At 46.5% G+C, this 17,158-nt stretch overlaps 1 protein-coding gene across 1 annotated transcript in view; it reads right to left on the bottom strand.

Annotated features, from left to right (window-relative positions):
• LOC135057424 (ovostatin homolog) overlaps window positions 1-17,158 on the bottom strand; it is a 169,836-nt gene that overhangs the window by 60,223 nt on the left and 92,455 nt on the right. Inside the window, exons 18-21 of the mRNA XM_063963316.1 lie at window positions 15,767-15,878; window positions 14,075-14,104; window positions 10,845-10,914; window positions 6,743-6,974 (exon numbers count right to left, since the gene is read on the bottom strand). Of these exons, the coding sequence (XP_063819386.1) occupies window positions 6,743-6,974; window positions 10,845-10,914; window positions 14,075-14,104; window positions 15,767-15,878 (444 nt within the window). The remainder of the gene's footprint in view (window positions 1-6,742; window positions 6,975-10,844; window positions 10,915-14,074; window positions 14,105-15,766; window positions 15,879-17,158) is intronic.

Raw genomic sequence — 17,158 nt, 5'->3', positions numbered from 1 at the left:
CTGCAGATCGGTTTACCAATGTCTTCTGGGCCAAGCCAGAGCTATTGGTATCATGGCGCCCCTTCCTAGTTTTGCCTTTCGCATTACCCTAGGTAACAGGGCGATTGGTGGAAACACACAGGCCAGATGAAAGTCCCATCTCACTGACAAGGCATCCACATAGATCGCTTTGGGATCCTTTTGTTCTTGACCCATATGCAGGAACTTTGTTGTTCTGATCGGATGCCATGAGATCTCTGGTAACCCCACTTTTCAACCAGAATTTACAAGACCTCAGGGTGTAAAGCCCATTCGTTTGCATGAATGGCGTGTCGACTGAGAAAATCCACTTCCCAGTTTAGGACTCCCAGAATGAACACTGCGGAAAAGGATGGATGATGAAGTTCTGCCCACTTTAAATGTGACTTACCTCATTCATTGCATCTTAGCTGCGAGTTCCTCCCTGATGGTTGAGGTACGCTACTGCCATTACATTGTCAGAGCGGATTTGGACTGGTTTCCCCTGAACATATATGGCCCGAAGTTCGAATATATTTACTGTCAGGCAGCTTTCTTCCTTGGTCCACTGCCCCTGGAAACAACTCCTTCCTGACACCGCTCCCCAGCCCTGAAGGCTGGCATCCGTTGTCAGAATTTCCCAATCTGATATCCAAAAGGGTCTCCCTTTGTCCAGATGGGATGTCTGTAGCCACCAGGCCAATTACTTCCTTATTTCCAGAAGGACCAGTGTCTGCATTTTTATTGTCTGATGAAAACAATTCCATTTGGAAAGGATCAGATGTTGCAGAGGCCTCGAGTGGAACGGACCATACTCCACTATGTAAAATGTCGACACCATCAACCCCATCATGGCTGCGTGAATGGGTACCTTTTGACTGTGTAGCAGCTCTTGAATCCTTGCCTGAATTTTGGATATTTTGTTCAGAGGTAAAATTACTCTGAAAACCGGAATCCAACACAGCCCCCTGTTGCAGAGGACACTAAAGCAATTCCTGAGATTGTGCCAGGATTAATAAAATCGAGGCATGGAAAAATCCTTATCCCCGGTTGACTGAGATAAGATGCCATTACCACCATCATTTTTGTGAATACTCAGCTGTGGCCAGACCAAATGGTAGGGCCTGAAACAGAAAATGTTGCTGGAGGATAGCAAACATGAGATAGCACTGATGGGACAGTGCTCTAGGAACATGTAGGCAAGCATCCTGGATATCCAGGGATAACAAAATCCTCTGGCTCAATCGGCAAAATAATGGAATGTAAAGTCTCCATATGAAACTGAAGTACCTAAATGTACTTGTTCAGCACTTTGAGATTGAGTATGTGTGCGGAACGACCCATTTGGCTTCTGGACTATAAACAGGTTGGAATAAAAACCTTGTCCTCGTTGTGCAGGAGGACATTGAAATATCACTCCTGAACTGCCTCTTGCACAGCCCTGGCCATCATTTCCACTGAAGACAGGCTGGTACAAAAAAAAAAAAAACCTTTGAGGGTGTTTCTTGAAAGCAAACGCATAACCGTGAGATACAACTTCTTGCATCCAGGCTTCTGTGGTGAACTGCTGCCAGTTCTGTGCAAAATGAAGAAGTCGGCCTCTCACCCTGGGGACCCCCAGGTGGAGGCCCGCACAATCAGGCTGATTGCTTATCTTCTGATTTGGAAGCCAGTCCTCTGGTAGCCCAATGCTTTTTAGTCTTACCAGACTTGTCAGATTGGAGATTTTGCCATAACCCTTTCCTTTTCCTAGAGTCTGAAAGGGCTGAAAAGCTGGAAATCTAGGTTAAGATTTGTGTGTGGAAGGAAACTTCACTTTCTTGGGAGTCTGACGACTCCAAAATTCTGTTTAATTCTTTCCCAAAAAGAATAGCTCCAGTAAGAGGCAAAGACTCCAGAACTTCTGAGTCAGCTTTCCATGTATGTAGCCAAACCGCTCTGTGAGCTGCTACTGCTGAGACTGATGCCTGAGAGGTACCCATGTCCAAGGCTGCTTCTTCCATAGAAATAGCAGCATGTTTGATACTGTATATGCAATATGGGATTTTTGCTCTCTAGATGCCATTGAAAGATCATCCTCCAAAGCATCAGCCCAGGCTGCCACTGCTTTTGCCATCCATGCTGAAGCCATGGCTGATCTTATGATTGCCCCAAAGAGAAAATGTTTTTTTTTAGAAAACCATCTATTTTCCTATCCATGACATCATTTAATGATGAAAGCAGAGGTGATGTAAATTTTCGCACCAATCGAATGACATGCATATCTACTTTGGAAGCCATCTCCCTTTTTAAACAGTCCCCAGCTGGAAGAGGATAATGGGAATTCCATTTTTTTGGAATTCTGAACTTCTTACTTGGTGTAACCCAAGCCTCTTGCATGACTTCAGTCAGCTGTTCATACCAGGGAAACTCAGCACTAACTGTTTTGGGACGTTTAAACACAGGTGCCTTAGAGGAGACAGCAGAGCCTTTGGTAAAATCTAAGGATAGAATGGCTTTCATAGCACTAATTAGCTCAGGTATACCTACTGATCCAAGGCTCAGGAGAGTAGGATAGAGGGAGACATCACTAACGTATTGATCGATCCTGGAAGTGGGAGTGAACGCTAGGTGGATCCAGACCAGTGGCGGAACTTGCACCTGTGCAGCCGGTGCATTGCACCGAGGCCCAGCACAGTGAAGGGGCCCACAGCCGATGGCAGTTAAATGAGTCACACTGACTCTTTTACATGCCACCAGCGCCGCTGCTAGCAGCCCCGGGCCAGTACAGTTTTGGCGATTGAGGGCTGCCCGCAGCCACGCTCTGTGTGCATACAGTACAGCTAGCTGAAAGAGGCATGCAGAAGACATTCCTCCATTGCTGCGAGCAGCAGAGGCTCAGATGCTGGAGAAGCATGATGGTGAGGATTAAGACCAGGATTTGCAGGGCTAAGAGCTGCGCTGGATCCAGGACTGCTGCGGACAGGAGAGGAGCTGGTGACTTGAGAGGCTCTGGCGGCAGCCTGACATGTCCTTGGAGCGGGAGCTGGGCAGGTGAGAGCTGGCACATGTGGCCCGGTGGCTGCTCAGTGTTCCTACTGCATGTACACACACTCCCACTGATCTGCCAGCCATTTCCACAGCATCCTAATATCCTATTTCCCATGAATGTGGACTGAATAAGATAATTGGTGCTAATACTGTAGTGTGGACAAAAAAAAAAAAACAGTAACACTTTGGGTTTGTATAATGCATTATAAAGAAAAAACACTTTTCCATGACTATAGGACTATGTGTGTAGAGTTTGTATGCTTTTCCTGCGTTTGTATGTGCTTCTTTGTTCTTGGATTTGCTGCTACAGTCCTAACCATTCTGGTAAGTAAATGCATGTTGGAGAACTTAAGGGCCCTACACACTGCGTGACCCACCGCCGAGCTGTCCGACCGCTAATACGGCAGACGGACGACCCGGTGGCGTGGGGGGGATGTGACGCGGGGGGGTTAGTGAAGTTGCTCACTCAACTCCCCCCCCCCCTCCTCCCGGCTCCATAGCAGTGCATGCAAATATGGACGAGATAGTCCATATTGGCCTGCATGCACAAGAGATGGGGCACCAGCGATGAACGAGCACGGGGCCGCGCATCGTTCATCGTTGCTGCCTCCATACTGAAAGATATGAACGGTATCTCGTTCATTAATGAACGAGACTGTTCATATCTGTCAGTAATATCGCCAAGTGTGTAGGGCCTGTTAACCATTTTGGTAAGTAAATGCATGTTAAAAAACTTAGAAGTATCACCGGAGGCAGGTTTGGTATGATAGGTCGACATTCAATATGACTGTAAGAATGTCATCACATGTAAATAGGATTAGGATTAGGCTACGGGGCATATGTAATATGGTCAGAGTGTGCGGGATGTCGGCTGATCTCGGACTTTTTTTGAAAAGTGGCAATCATTTACAAGGCAAAACCATGCCTTGTAAATGATTGCCGCTTTAAAAAAAAAACAAAAACCACACAACACCAAGATCGCCTGACATTGCGCACATCGGGCAAATTTGGGCCCTACTCCTAACCCTCTTTACATGTGAGGACATTCTTACAGTCAACGTTCTAGTCATGTTGAATATGCTGTCATCACGAACTTGTTCCACTGTGCGAAATCCCAACAAGGAGCCACCCTCTACATGCTGAAGAGCTACCGTGGTACAGTAGGTTGTAAGCATAGGTGTGTGCAGGGTGGGGGGGGGGGTACCTGGTGCGCACAGGCACCCCCTAATGTCTGGCACCCCGATCTCACATGCCTGATGCAGCGATCGCTGAGCAGGCAGATTACTGTCCCCTCTGCGCTGCACCCAGTCAGGACTGCATTACTGACCGGACGCTTGAGTTAATCAAGAATGCACCGTCCACCAGTCACATGCCCACCTCTCTCCTTCTATACTATGCCAACGCCAGACACTGATGAGGGGCAGCATGCAGCCAGCGTTCCTCTTAGGAAGACCAATTCAACACTGGCAGGAGGTCGGCAGCAACATTGACACGTCACTCGTTTTTCCAGCAGCGGCAGTACTAGTCTGTGACTGTCAGTGTCAGTGAGTGACTGACTTGTAAGTAAGCTGCTGCAGCTTGCAGGGGAGGGAGGGGGAGCCAGACCAGGCTGAGGAGGAGCAGTGTAATTGCAGTGAGTGCCATCAGGGGTGTTTGTTTGGTGCACACCACAACATCTGACAATGTATCTGCTTTATTAGGATTGGCACAAGGGTGGATATTTTATATTGCGTTGATGTCAATAGATGGTGCTAGACACGCCCAAAAGGCTGCACACGCCTATGGTTGTAAGTTGAATTGTATTTGTCACCCACTGCCAGCACACCCTGCCTCGGCCCATCACCCACTGGTTGTCCCAGTCACCCACTTGCTCTCTGTCCCCATCCCCACAGCATCTCCCTTTCACCTACTCTGTCACCCTCATCACTCTACCTCACACTGTATCCCTCTCCATGTCACCCACTGCCTCTCCCCATTACCCACTGTCAATCTCTGCCACTCCTCCTCCGACAGCCTCTCTCCATCACTCTCTACCTCTCCCTGTCACCACCTGTCTCTCCCGGATACCCTCTCCTTATTCCCCACAGTCTCTCCCCATCACTCTCTACCTCGCCCTGTCACCTACTGCCTTTCCCTGTCATCCTCTCTCCATCACCCTCTGTCTCTCCCATCAACCTTTCCTCATCTCCCACAGCCTCTCCCCATCACTCTCTACCTCTCCGTAACCCTGTTACCCACTGCCCATTACCCTTTGCATCTCCCTGTCACCCTTTGCTAGTCACTCCTTACATCGATCTGTCACCCGCTGCTATGTGGCATATTAACTTGGGTGGGGCAGAGGAGGGGGGCCCAAAGCAAAATTTTTGCACCTGAGCCCACCACTCAAGTTCCGCCACTGATCCAGACGCTATTAGTGTACACAACCGCGCCGTGAACCTACAGTGAACACAGACGCCCAAGTGAACACCGATGCACCAGTCATACAGCCGCCTATGCTGCGACTGGGACCTTTTAGATACACAGCATCTCAGACGGAAGCGGGAACTCAGTTCATGGCGAGAAACTTGGAGGAAACTGGTCATTTACCGGGAGGAGGGGCAATCAAGGGAGCGTCTTACTCCCCACTGCTGACATCAACCCTAGGGATCACGGCTTCATACCCCTGGAGCCTATGATACCTGAGGCCTAGCGCTGGTGCACCCAAGGTGGCAGCCGCATCAGCAACTGTTCGGTAGTCCCCATCCTGAAACAGTGCGACTGTCTCGCGTTTACCCTACTAAGTGGAACCAATGCCTTACCTTCCCCCGTGCTCTGGCCACAGCCTGGTAACATCTGCTAGACTTGCTAATGCATCCTACACAGATGCTAAAAAATTAAATAAAAGAATATTAAGACTAAAAATAAAATAAAGCTTATGGCTGCTAAAAAAAAAACAGCGCCCATTGACCATGGTCCGGCTCCTGCTGCACCAAACAAAAAACTGATTTGCCTGAGCCAAGGATATAGGGACTGGCCGATTGCATTCTGGGAGGCCGAAAGCTTTGATATTTTGGTGCCAATCCACTATCGCTACCTCATATCTTTACGTTATCCTGTGGACCCTGCAGGAGAAACATAACATTTACCACAATGGGGAGATCTAAAGCCCAGATCTCACCCATCTTGTGTCAAAAAAAATTTTTAAAAAAAAAGGAGAGAATTAATTCCATTGGTAGGTTCTCTTGTTTATAACATGGTAGGCCTTGATGGGCTACCGTATTTTTCCTACACATACTGTAGAAAGCTGTAGCCACCCCCTCCCCTCCCCAAAATGGCTGCAGACTACCAATCACTGACAGTATGATGCCGTACGGAGTCCGACTTGGCAGACCTGTACTGCACACATTCAGTATTGGTCTGACGCATGTGCAAAGTACTGATAAATCAGCATGAAAAGACCCTCCAACCACATGTGAATGAGGCCCATCATCATTAACAGATCAGAGATTACTGCATTGTTCAGACAGCAGTTGGAAAGTGTTCCACGTCAGACTAACTCTGCGCCTGATTGTGATGGTGGCAACCACTGTATCACAGTCCTGGCACTGATTGGAAAAAGACATTACCATTGGATCAGAAACACTGATGATTGCCATCCCTAAGCTGTGGGTACATTCTTAACAGGAGTTTATAAATATTAGAAGATAAACCAAATGATGGATACAGTGTTCGTTACCTGCGTGCAGTGGTCAAGGTAGCTAGCAAACTGAACAATTAGCTGGATAGATTCTCCTCTGATAGCAAAAGGAGCAGCCAAGACCTCCGCAAACAGTTCCTCCGTTGCAGTGATATTTGTATCTTGGATGGTCATGCCAAAGCCAGCTACATCTGACGTACAAAACGTGTCAGCGTTCCATACGGTAATACTGTCCGGGAGTGTTGTTGTTATTGTTGCACGGCCATTTGAGCTGCAGGTGGGACAAACATAAGATATCAACAATTTAAATAAAAAAAAAAAAAAAAAAAGTTTTTTTTTTTTTTTTAAAGCATAAAGCAGTGTCCTGCTACACTATAAAGCAGCAGCGTATAGTGGCAGCGCCATGCACATCGCAGCAGGGTGGGGAAATAAAAAACAATAAAAAAATTTCTAAATGATAAACATCTCAGAAGAACACACATTAGGGGTTATGTAATATATTCAGAGATAAGGAGAGTGCCTGACTGGGCACGATTATCTATATAAGAGGCTGGTAATTTTGTGATTGGTTAAAGAAGGTCAATTGTTGCTAGGCAGATCAGAGTTTTGAGTGAGTGATAATTGGGTAGGGCCAGCCTATCGGTGAGTGTAGGGGAGGTGTTTAGTACATGTAAGGTAGAAACTTCCAGAGTGCTTCCTCTTGTCGTCTGGAAGCCCACCCACCCGCCCTATTGGCTCACTAATTTGGCCCTTTTCAATTTGGCTTACTATTATCTTTCTTTCAGACTTAGTGGGCGGGAAGGCGCTACTGGCCAGCGGTCACTTGTAGCATAAGTGGTGTTGTGGGGCACTTACCCCTTTTGAAGGACGGCGAGTGTGTCCTGCCCTTGTGGGGGGGCGAGGGGCGCTTCCTTGGGGAGTGTCCTCACTCTGCTATAGGAAGGGGTGGTGAGACCTTCGCAGCACAGGTTATGCTGATATATATAGATGGGGCGTTTCAGTCGCACCCATGACAGTTGGGGCGTTTAGTCGCCGCCATTTTGTAAGATCGTGACTAGAGCTGGTTAGTGGTAGCGTTTTCCTGGCCACCCACTACGAGTGAGGTCATTCCAATTAATAAATTCAATGACCATTTAATCCAACGCAGTTGTGTCCGTGTCGTTATTTTTAGTTGATAAGCTAGCTTAAAGTGTATAGTTAATGTCAAGCACAATAATTGAATAGATGCCTTATACGGAACAGATGGGATTTTGTGGAGTTCGCTGCCAGATTTAGTGACAATCTGTTATAAAAAAGTAATATCAGCCTTATAAGCGATTTCAATTTGGTGGTGAAATGAAATTGGTCCAGTTCCGCAATCTCTGAATTTATTACATAACTCCCATTGTGCATGTTCTATGCAAGGTCTAATCTAAGCACCATTTGTAGAACTTCTTTAAATGTTGCACAAGGTACCAGACACCAAGCCACTGCCCATTCCATGTAAACCCCTTTATAAAACAATGTACAGGGGGTGCGGGATATGCTACCTGCTTAATTGTTATGGTGCACTATAGAATGTGCATGAATGTTGGATGAAATGAAGGTAAAGCTGTACTCTGAAACTTAATTGTTCAGGACGGATTGTTAGGGGCAACGTGAAGGCTACGTTTTATAACTACTTTATCTGCCCCATTCAAACCTGTAATGTCGCTACTACATTATCTAAGAATTGCAAATGTAATCCCCACCCTATCGCTGCACCAGTCTCAAAGGTCACATTAACCTCTGCAGATGTTACTGTATCAGGGAATGAAAGGACATAGTAAATAGTTTATAAAAATTTTGTTTTTTTCCAATCATCCAAGTATTCCTAATCTAACATTACCATAATGGCATTATCTCATTTTATGAAAATATGAACACTCATTATAACCTTATTAGCATTTATTTATATAATGCCAGCAGGGTTGTACTGGCCCACAGGGGAAACCCCCGGGGGCCCCACATCCTCTTCTATGGATCATTTCAAACTGTGCACTTCAATTACATATTGTACCTCCCAACTGTCCGGACAGTCCCGCTATTTAGACCCTGTCCCGCCCGCGGGTCGCATTGTCCCGCAGGCAGGGTGGTCAGTTGGGGAATCCTTTGATCACCCGCTGCTCTGCAAAGCAGAGAGTGATCGCTGAATAGATGCCGTGCGCATGTGCACAGCATGTTTCCAGTGCTGGGAGGGGAGCAGGGGGCTGCCCAGCTTAGGGGGCACTGGGAACGCCCCCCAAAATGACAACAGCTGCACATAATTCTCTTCCCATCAGAGGCCAAACCCACTCAAACCCTAGGCCATGCTCCCTTTCTGGGGTGCATCTATCTATATCAAGGGGGCCAGACCATGCACTCTAATGGTAAGCTAAACCTCTGTGGAGGCTGGCCACACCCCTAAACATAGCCCCCTACCACTACATACCCCCGGTGGGCCATTCATGTCCCAGTACGCCACTGCACGCCAGCATAGTACTGTATGTTATACCTTACAAATGGGAACACCGTATAAAGAGACTGAAAAGTCTGGTTTTAACTTTTAACTACAGTAATTGCTGCTTCAGATCAGTTATTTTGTACTTGCTCCTATAAATCGCCGTCTACTGCATTTGACTCTGGATATTCCACAGAGATAAGCGGACCCTGCTTCCAAGCTTAAGCTGCATACACAAGGTGCGATATGAACTACCGGGGTGTACTACGATATACCGGCGCTCTGGATCCCGACCGCTGGAATGCCGGAAAAGGAGCGAGTGCAAAAGAGCCCCTTGCGGATTCGCTGCACTACGGGCATGGTGGTGCACTAAGCATGCCACACTATTTATTCTCCCTTCAGGGGTGTCGTGGACACCAAGAGGGAGAATAGTTGTCGGGATCCCGGCGCCGGTATGCAGAGTGCCGGGATCCAGAGAGCCAGGATATCGAACGCCTCCCGAACTGCCAATATGATCTATACTGTATAGTCCATATCAGTAGAAAACACAGGGGGTGATTCAGGCCGAATCGCTGGGCTGCTAACTCTGTGCTGCGTTCAGACAGTCGCCGCTCAAGGGGGGGGGGAGTGTAAATTCGCCGTCCAGGTGTGCAATCCCACGTGTACACAGAGCTGCAAAAATCCAGTGTGCGCAGCCCAGGACTCACTCCTACAGCGAGATGAGAACAGGCTGATCGGGGCCGGAGCGGACATCACACACTCTCCCTGAAAACGCTTGGGAACGCCTGCGTTTTCCGGACGCTCCCTGTAAACGGTCAGTTAAAACCCACAGACGATCTCTTCATGTCAATCACCTTGCGAAAGCCATTGCGAGTTACATTTTCGCACCATCCTGTCACTGACCTGCGATGCCTGTTGTCCGAAGCTCGTGCGCATTGCAGTGCATACACAGTCTATTGCTGATCACCCGCTGTGCAAGAACGCACAGCAGAGATCAGGTGTGAATCACCCCATAGTACATATCGCACCGTGTGTATACAGCTTGTAATGCGTGCTCCCGTGGGGCAGACAGGTGAATCTGGACTAGAAAGTGTATAATCTAGTTTCTAGTATAGTCAAAATCGCACACACAGCCAAAATTGCGTGTGTACAGTCAGTATCTGGTTCTAGGCTCCGGGGAGTTCAAGGGAAATCGCAAAGTCAAAATCAGCCTTTAGGCAGAATCGCCCTGTGCCTAGGGCCTCTTTACACTGGCATTTCTATAATGGGTGCAGTGTGTGCAGTGCACACGGGCCCCAGAGTCCAGAGGGTGTCCCCACTGCACCCATTTTTAAAATACTCACCCCTCCGAAGTCCAGCGCCGGCATCCACAGTGCTGTTAGAACACCGTGAAAATGGCCGCTGAGCCAGAGTTCTGCACATGCGCAGTGAGAAATCACAGTGAAAATAGCCACCACCCCATTTTCCCGGAGATCTGCGCATGCGCAGTAGAGTCTGAGCCCTCTAGTGCTCAGACTCTGCAGTGCTCCGGGCAGAGAGGGGGCCCGAACGGAGGAGGCTGAACATGGGCCTCCTCCTCTCTAGAAACGCCCCTGCCCCTTTACACTCACGCGTCACCTCTGTGGGCTTCTCTGGGAAAAGGAGATTATTATATAGGTAAGAACTGAAGGTGTATAATCTTACTCTGCCAACACTGATTGCCACCCTGTGAAGTCAGCAAAATTTGTTCGATCTGTCACAATCGTGTCAGCACCTGAAAGTAATAAGAGCAGAATATAAAACAGATATACATTTTAGCAACAGGATTATAAAAGCAGACTGACGTCCCTGTTTGTATTCAATCATTTTGCATCATGCAAATGCTAAAAGTTGGAGATTAATCACAAAGCGCAATATTGATAAAATGCAGTACTACTGGCTTCTTCTGGGATTGCTAGGTACAGTATTGGGGAAGCACCATTTCCTGCACAAGCATTGGTCAGTTGCAACTTGTATCTACAATTTGGTGGGATCCACAGAATGTGCCATAGAGGGAGAAGCCAACTCCTATCCATCCAAATATATTGACACCTCACATTATATAAGACAATAGGAAAAACATTAGTGCAGCATACTGAAAGGAATATTCTCCCTGCTTTAGCATTAGCATTACCCTCAAAACATTTATTCACTAGATATTAAGGAGCACATTTAGGGTTAGGAGAACATCCACAGTTGCTATGGGATGCAAAACTTGCACCTGTAAAGCATTTGGGGGGCAGGGATTTAGAGTAGTGAGGGGGCACCCAATTCCAAAGTGAGAGCTACTGTAGTTCTTTGCTGCCGCAGCAGGTCCGCGGCCGCGATCGTGGCTTTTAACCGAGACGGAAACAGCCGTCTCAAAACTAGAACATTCAGCTCATCGGGGATGGGGGGTGTTCCAGGTACTTGGAAACCCCATGGGGGGTGTTCCAGGTACTTGGAAACCCCCCCTGCATGCGCCACTGCCCAGGTCAGGTGCAGTGTGAATGGGTTGCTGGTTGATGTGACCCGTTCACAGTATAGGCAGAGGTGACGTGGAGAAGATCTCATCTCCCAGTGCCACCTCTGCACCTGCCCCCGATGCCGCCTCCATCGCCGCCTGCGATGGCAACCCGGCCAGTCTGAAAGTGTCAAATGCCGGGTTGCACCCAGGAAAGACCCAATTCCAATTCCCAGGTGCGACCAGGCATGGTGATGTGAAAGCGGTAAAAGGAGGTTTATCACAAGCAATAAGCTACTGAAAAAAAATAAGATTCTTTTGCAAGATTTATGGCCTTTATCTATTAAACCCCAATGCAAGTAAAAAGGAAACCTACTTATTGCCGGCTACCCCCAAACACTATTTAGAATTTTTTTTGTTTTTATGAATTTGGAATCAGAAGCTTGAGTGCAGGACGGGTCCCGCGTGGGCTCACTGACAGCTAATTGGCCTGGCAAGCGGTACAACTGCTCTTACTGCTAATGGCCAGTGCTGACAGAGAGCAGAGTATCATTCCGCTACTGCAACATCTTATCTTTTGATAAATTAACAGGAAGAAGCATCCACTATCTCCACCCCTTTAGGTTTCGGTTTGCCAGTGTCCAACCATACATACTGTAGTTTCAGTTTGTGCCCGCTAAGGCTTCAACACAGTTGAGCCAATGAACCCGATTCTGAGTGGCCATCTGTATGTTTATTCTAACGCTGCTACTCTGCTGTACATCAGGGCATCTGAAGGTGTATGAAATGGCATTAAGGGGTTTTCTGAAAACTACACACGCTGGGGTAAGTTTACCAAGATGTGAGTTCTATTTAAGATGGGATGTTGCCCATAGCAACCAGATTCTACCTCTTATCTAGCACCTTCTAGAAGATAATACCTGAAATCTGATTGGTTGCTATCGGCAACATCCCATCTTGAATAGAACGCCCATCTTAGTAAATTTACCCCACTATGTCAAGCAGTTACCGCTTCATCCCAATGCAAGAAATAGGGGATTACTGGCTCAGTCATTATCAGCGCTATTACCTACAAGAGAACGCACCAATGTGCCTGTAAGTGTATGAACGGTTAGTGGCGCCGACTGTTCGACACCTGCAGCTATCGTCTTCAACAGCGTCAGCTATCAGTGCCCCATTCACAGCACTGCAACCTGACTGTGGCAGCTGCTGGGCTCCAGGCTGCACCGGAGGTCTCACGATGTTTGCAAGATCTTGCGCATGCACAGTGGAACCGGCCGGGCAATGAGACAGTTAATTAGCACTGTGCTGCTATGTCATTCAGTGCAGCAATGTTTATTATCTGTGCATGTGTCTGCGTCACACCACACATGCGACCCATTGGTGTCTGCATAGAGTCGCAGTACAGATTCAGACGCACAGTCAGAATTCTATAGGAAATGTAGGAGGCGTTTGTGGGCTGACACCAGGAGATAACTGCGGAGGGGCTAATCAGATGCACTGAGATATAGCACCATGGGTGAGCTACAGAAAGCAGGGGTAGACCGACACACTGAATCATTCACTAGTAGGCCATACTCGGGCGGATAATCTGCTTCTACCATATGGCTGGTGCAAGTTCTGATGGGCATCGCAGTACTTGCACATTCGGATGCACTGTTGTTCACAAGGGAAGGTCTTTGTTGCAGCATTAGCATCAAGTCACAAACACGACTTTAGGAGAATTATCTGCCACTCCGTCTGACGCGGAATCAGGCCATGAGTGCCATACACTAAATCTTCTTACTGCTAAATCCAGGGGTCAGATCTCTATGTCCAGTATCCTGGATCTGTATGCAGCCTTTGATACTGTGGCTCATCCTCTCTCCTTCAGACACTTAAATCCTTTGGTCTTCAAAACTCTGCTCTCTCCTAGTTGTCCTCCTACCTCTTGCACAACCACTTCTCAGTTTTCTCCTCTGTCTCCACCGCCCATCTTTCCTCCTTCCTGCCAGTGCTCCCCAATGGCCAGTTTTTGGTCCTGCTCTTCACACCTACTCCCTTGGAGATCTCATCAACTCCTTTGGCCTCCAGAACCACCAATATGTGGATTCTTCCCTCCAGTGACCCTGATCCTGTATGCCCGCTTTGTGACCACGCTCAACCATTGCTGTTTACCTCCTACTCCCCATTATTTGACCCATCACTGCTTTCTTCTCAACCCTTAGGGAGTCTCCATCCTTCCCCTCTACCCAACCTTTATTGATTTACATTTGTACCATCATAAACGGTTGTATTTCTTAAATTGATATGCAATTTTGCTTTCATTGTAGGGCGACACCTTGAAGCACCCCAGAAATAAAATGTAATAATGATAATGTTATGATTACATCAACTAAACAGTGCTAACAATTTTTCAAACAATAAGGTTCTATTAGGTTTGATAGAATATACAGTATACAATGTTACTTACTAGTAGAAGCAGCTGCGCCTGCTACCTTTGCTAAAAAACAAAAAAAACAAAGTCACATTAAAAACTACTAAAAAACAAACCCCATATCTTTTCATTGTGCAAGTGTGCCCATTTATGTATCAATGGCTTTTCCATGTGGATGCCATCTTCAAAGTTCTTAATTTCACCATTAAAAAAAGTGAAGTTTCAGCTTTTGCATGTCTGAGCCCTTAACATGCATGGGCTCTGCCAATAGCTATACATAACAGTGACCAAAGATCAATAGGTTCCATTAAGTGATGCTAAGCCAGATCAACCAACCATACAACTGAGCAAACTGCAAGTAAACTGTGCAGCAGATTTCTCTCTTGTTTAAGAAAGACGGTAGGTGACCGGCTGATCTGCCTGTAGGTCATCTGCCGCTGCAACACTGACTGAGGTAGTTCTGCTTATGGCGGACACTATGAAAATATCACTTCATAATTAACCCAACACCACCACCACATCATCATCTTCAACCACAAACCACAGCTGCTCTATAAGATGTATACCTCACAAAGGGCTCTATTCTAGAACTCAGGATGTAGCGCAATGAAAATGTTGGCGTTGCCGAGTAGCTCTGTGATTTGGGTGGAACTCAAATGGGTCAAATTCCTCAAGTTTGCATTTTTAATTTTTTTTTTAAATTGATACACCACGCAGGACAGAATTCCCGAAAACGGGGGCATGTCGACTTCATTCTATGCAGAGTACCAAGACCACTATCTGCGCATGAACAGCCAGAGTATCCTGAGTAACCCATACTTGCCAACCCTCCTGGAAGCTGCAGGAAAATCCTGATTTCTGGGGTAGTCCCCCGCAGCCCCGGAAGAGTAGATAACTCTCCCACATATTGCCCTCTTCCTAGTGAAGCGGACAGGATGGTGTAATAAACACCGGTGATCGCGGGGCCGCAGTAAGTGGGTGGGACTAAATGACTGGCATTGCATAATTAGCTCCACCCCTCACAGCAGACCCGAGAATCACAGGTGTTTCTCTGTGTTGGGAGGTCGTATTTTTGGCTCCACCCCCGCCGCGGACCTGTGTTTGTTCAGTAGGTCATTGCTCCTGATGCCAGGCGATCGGTTGGGAGTCTGGTGTTATGTTAGGGGCCATTTGGAATCTGTGCTACTTGTGCTTATTAGAAACTTGGAATTCTGTGATGCTGTTTTAAAGACTGACTGAAAAACTTAAAAACCTGACCTGCAAAACCTGCATGTACTGTATAAACCTGCCTGAGGTGGAAATAAAGTGAGTTGGATACACATACAATAGTGAGAGAAAGTGCTTTGACCCATTCCAACCAACCAGATTGTCATCTTTTTTAATCAGCTTAAAAACAGAGAGTAATTGATTGCTTGCTATAGGTCATGTGACCTTTACTGCCACTAGCGTGCACCATTTTTACTAAAGGATTACAGAATGTGACAATCTTGCCGAGATCCAGACAAACCCCTACTAAGCCTCAAGAACACGTTTACGTATTTTGCCTTGGGTAAATATTCCCATACCATGATAGACTACAAGGGGTCTCTTCTTGCTTGTTCTGCGATTGTCAACCTCATGGTCACATCTAATCTTAAACACAGTATCTAGAGTTGCAGAACATGGCTGAAATATTTGCATGCTTGATTTTATAGGATACGCCTTAGTCTTTGTAGAAGATGATCTTACCCGATGCAGATAGTGTACTAAACATAATAGGAACCCTAGGTGGTTGAGACTCCATCCCACACACCACCATTTTCTCAGTGTCGAGATCTGTCACAAAGTTCATATCAAGGTTCTGCAATATAAAGAGGAGCCAGGGATTGATTCATTTCACAGAAACTGTTTCACTTGCTTGTGAAATCCTATAAATAGAACCACTGTTATCAAATATATTACATCTGAAAAGCTACCACCACAATGTATAGGTCTTCTGTTTAGCGAAACCTGACAGATTAGCCCAGCACATTGGCCTTCCACACTGGAAAAATGATATCCTCTCTTAAAATCGATGGAGCCCCTTCAGTAGTATAAGTAAGGGAATCATTTATATGCCCATCATCAGATTAGAGAGAGTCCTCTAACCAATAACTTTACTGCAAATATCATAGACGGGGCCAGATTAAGGGCCACATGGGCCTGGAGCTGAAAATTTTCAAGGGCCTATGTGGAGAAGGTAAACATAGAAAAATTGTAAAAAGTTGTGAGAAAAATATAAATACATATTTTAATACTTATGATTTATGATTGTTTGGCCAGCCGTGCAGCTGGTCATCCTGTTGCCAGGATGATGGGCCTATTTTTTTATGTGGAGGCCAGGAGCTGTAGCTCCATCCATCCCATTGTTAATCTGCCCAGACCATAGACAGAGGGTGAGAGAAAGTAAGTGTCATATTATACGATATTTAAAACTTGACCTTTATTATGTATACCGAAAAATGTTTGCAACAAATAACAAAACCCAGCAAATCAAGAAGAGAAAAATGTGGAATGTAGTATGCCAACGCAGCTGTAGTGCTACTTAAAGCGTTTTAACTGTCTGCATTGTGGGATTAGCCCTCTACATAGATGTAGGAATGGTAGCGATGGGGGACTGGGGGGGGGGCAAAGCATATTGTTGCACCTGGGCCCACAACTCTAGTTCCGTCACTGACTCAGGCTCTATTTACTAGCAATACCTGCATTGGTTTTCGTAGGTGTGCACAAAGGAATTGAATTGTTCTTCAGCTTAAAATGAAACGGAACACATTTCAAATAAACAAAAGAGATGGACAGGTATCCATATTAGGATGGCATGGTACACGTTGGACAGCACAAGGTGAACACTCTATGGAGCATAGACACAATTTGCAGTCATATTTCCCTGTCTGTGCTCCGCCAAGCACACGGTACTTACACATGTGCTTTTATATTTCAGATGTATTTGTAGTGTTCTCTTTTATTTATGTATTCATTTAGAATCACTGTGGGCCTGATTATGAGTTGGAGGCATCCGTAGCCACTTTGCCATTCGGCGTTGGCAACCTACTTACTCCCTTATGCTAATGCCATGTGCGTGTATTCCATCCACTGTTTTTA

This window comes from Pseudophryne corroboree, chromosome 3, assembly GCF_028390025.1.
Source record: "Pseudophryne corroboree isolate aPseCor3 chromosome 3, aPseCor3.hap2, whole genome shotgun sequence".
Lineage (NCBI taxonomy): Eukaryota > Metazoa > Chordata > Amphibia > Anura > Myobatrachidae > Pseudophryne > Pseudophryne corroboree.
The sequence above is the reverse complement of the archived record's forward strand: the minus strand, read 5'-3'. Positions and strand labels throughout refer to the sequence as shown.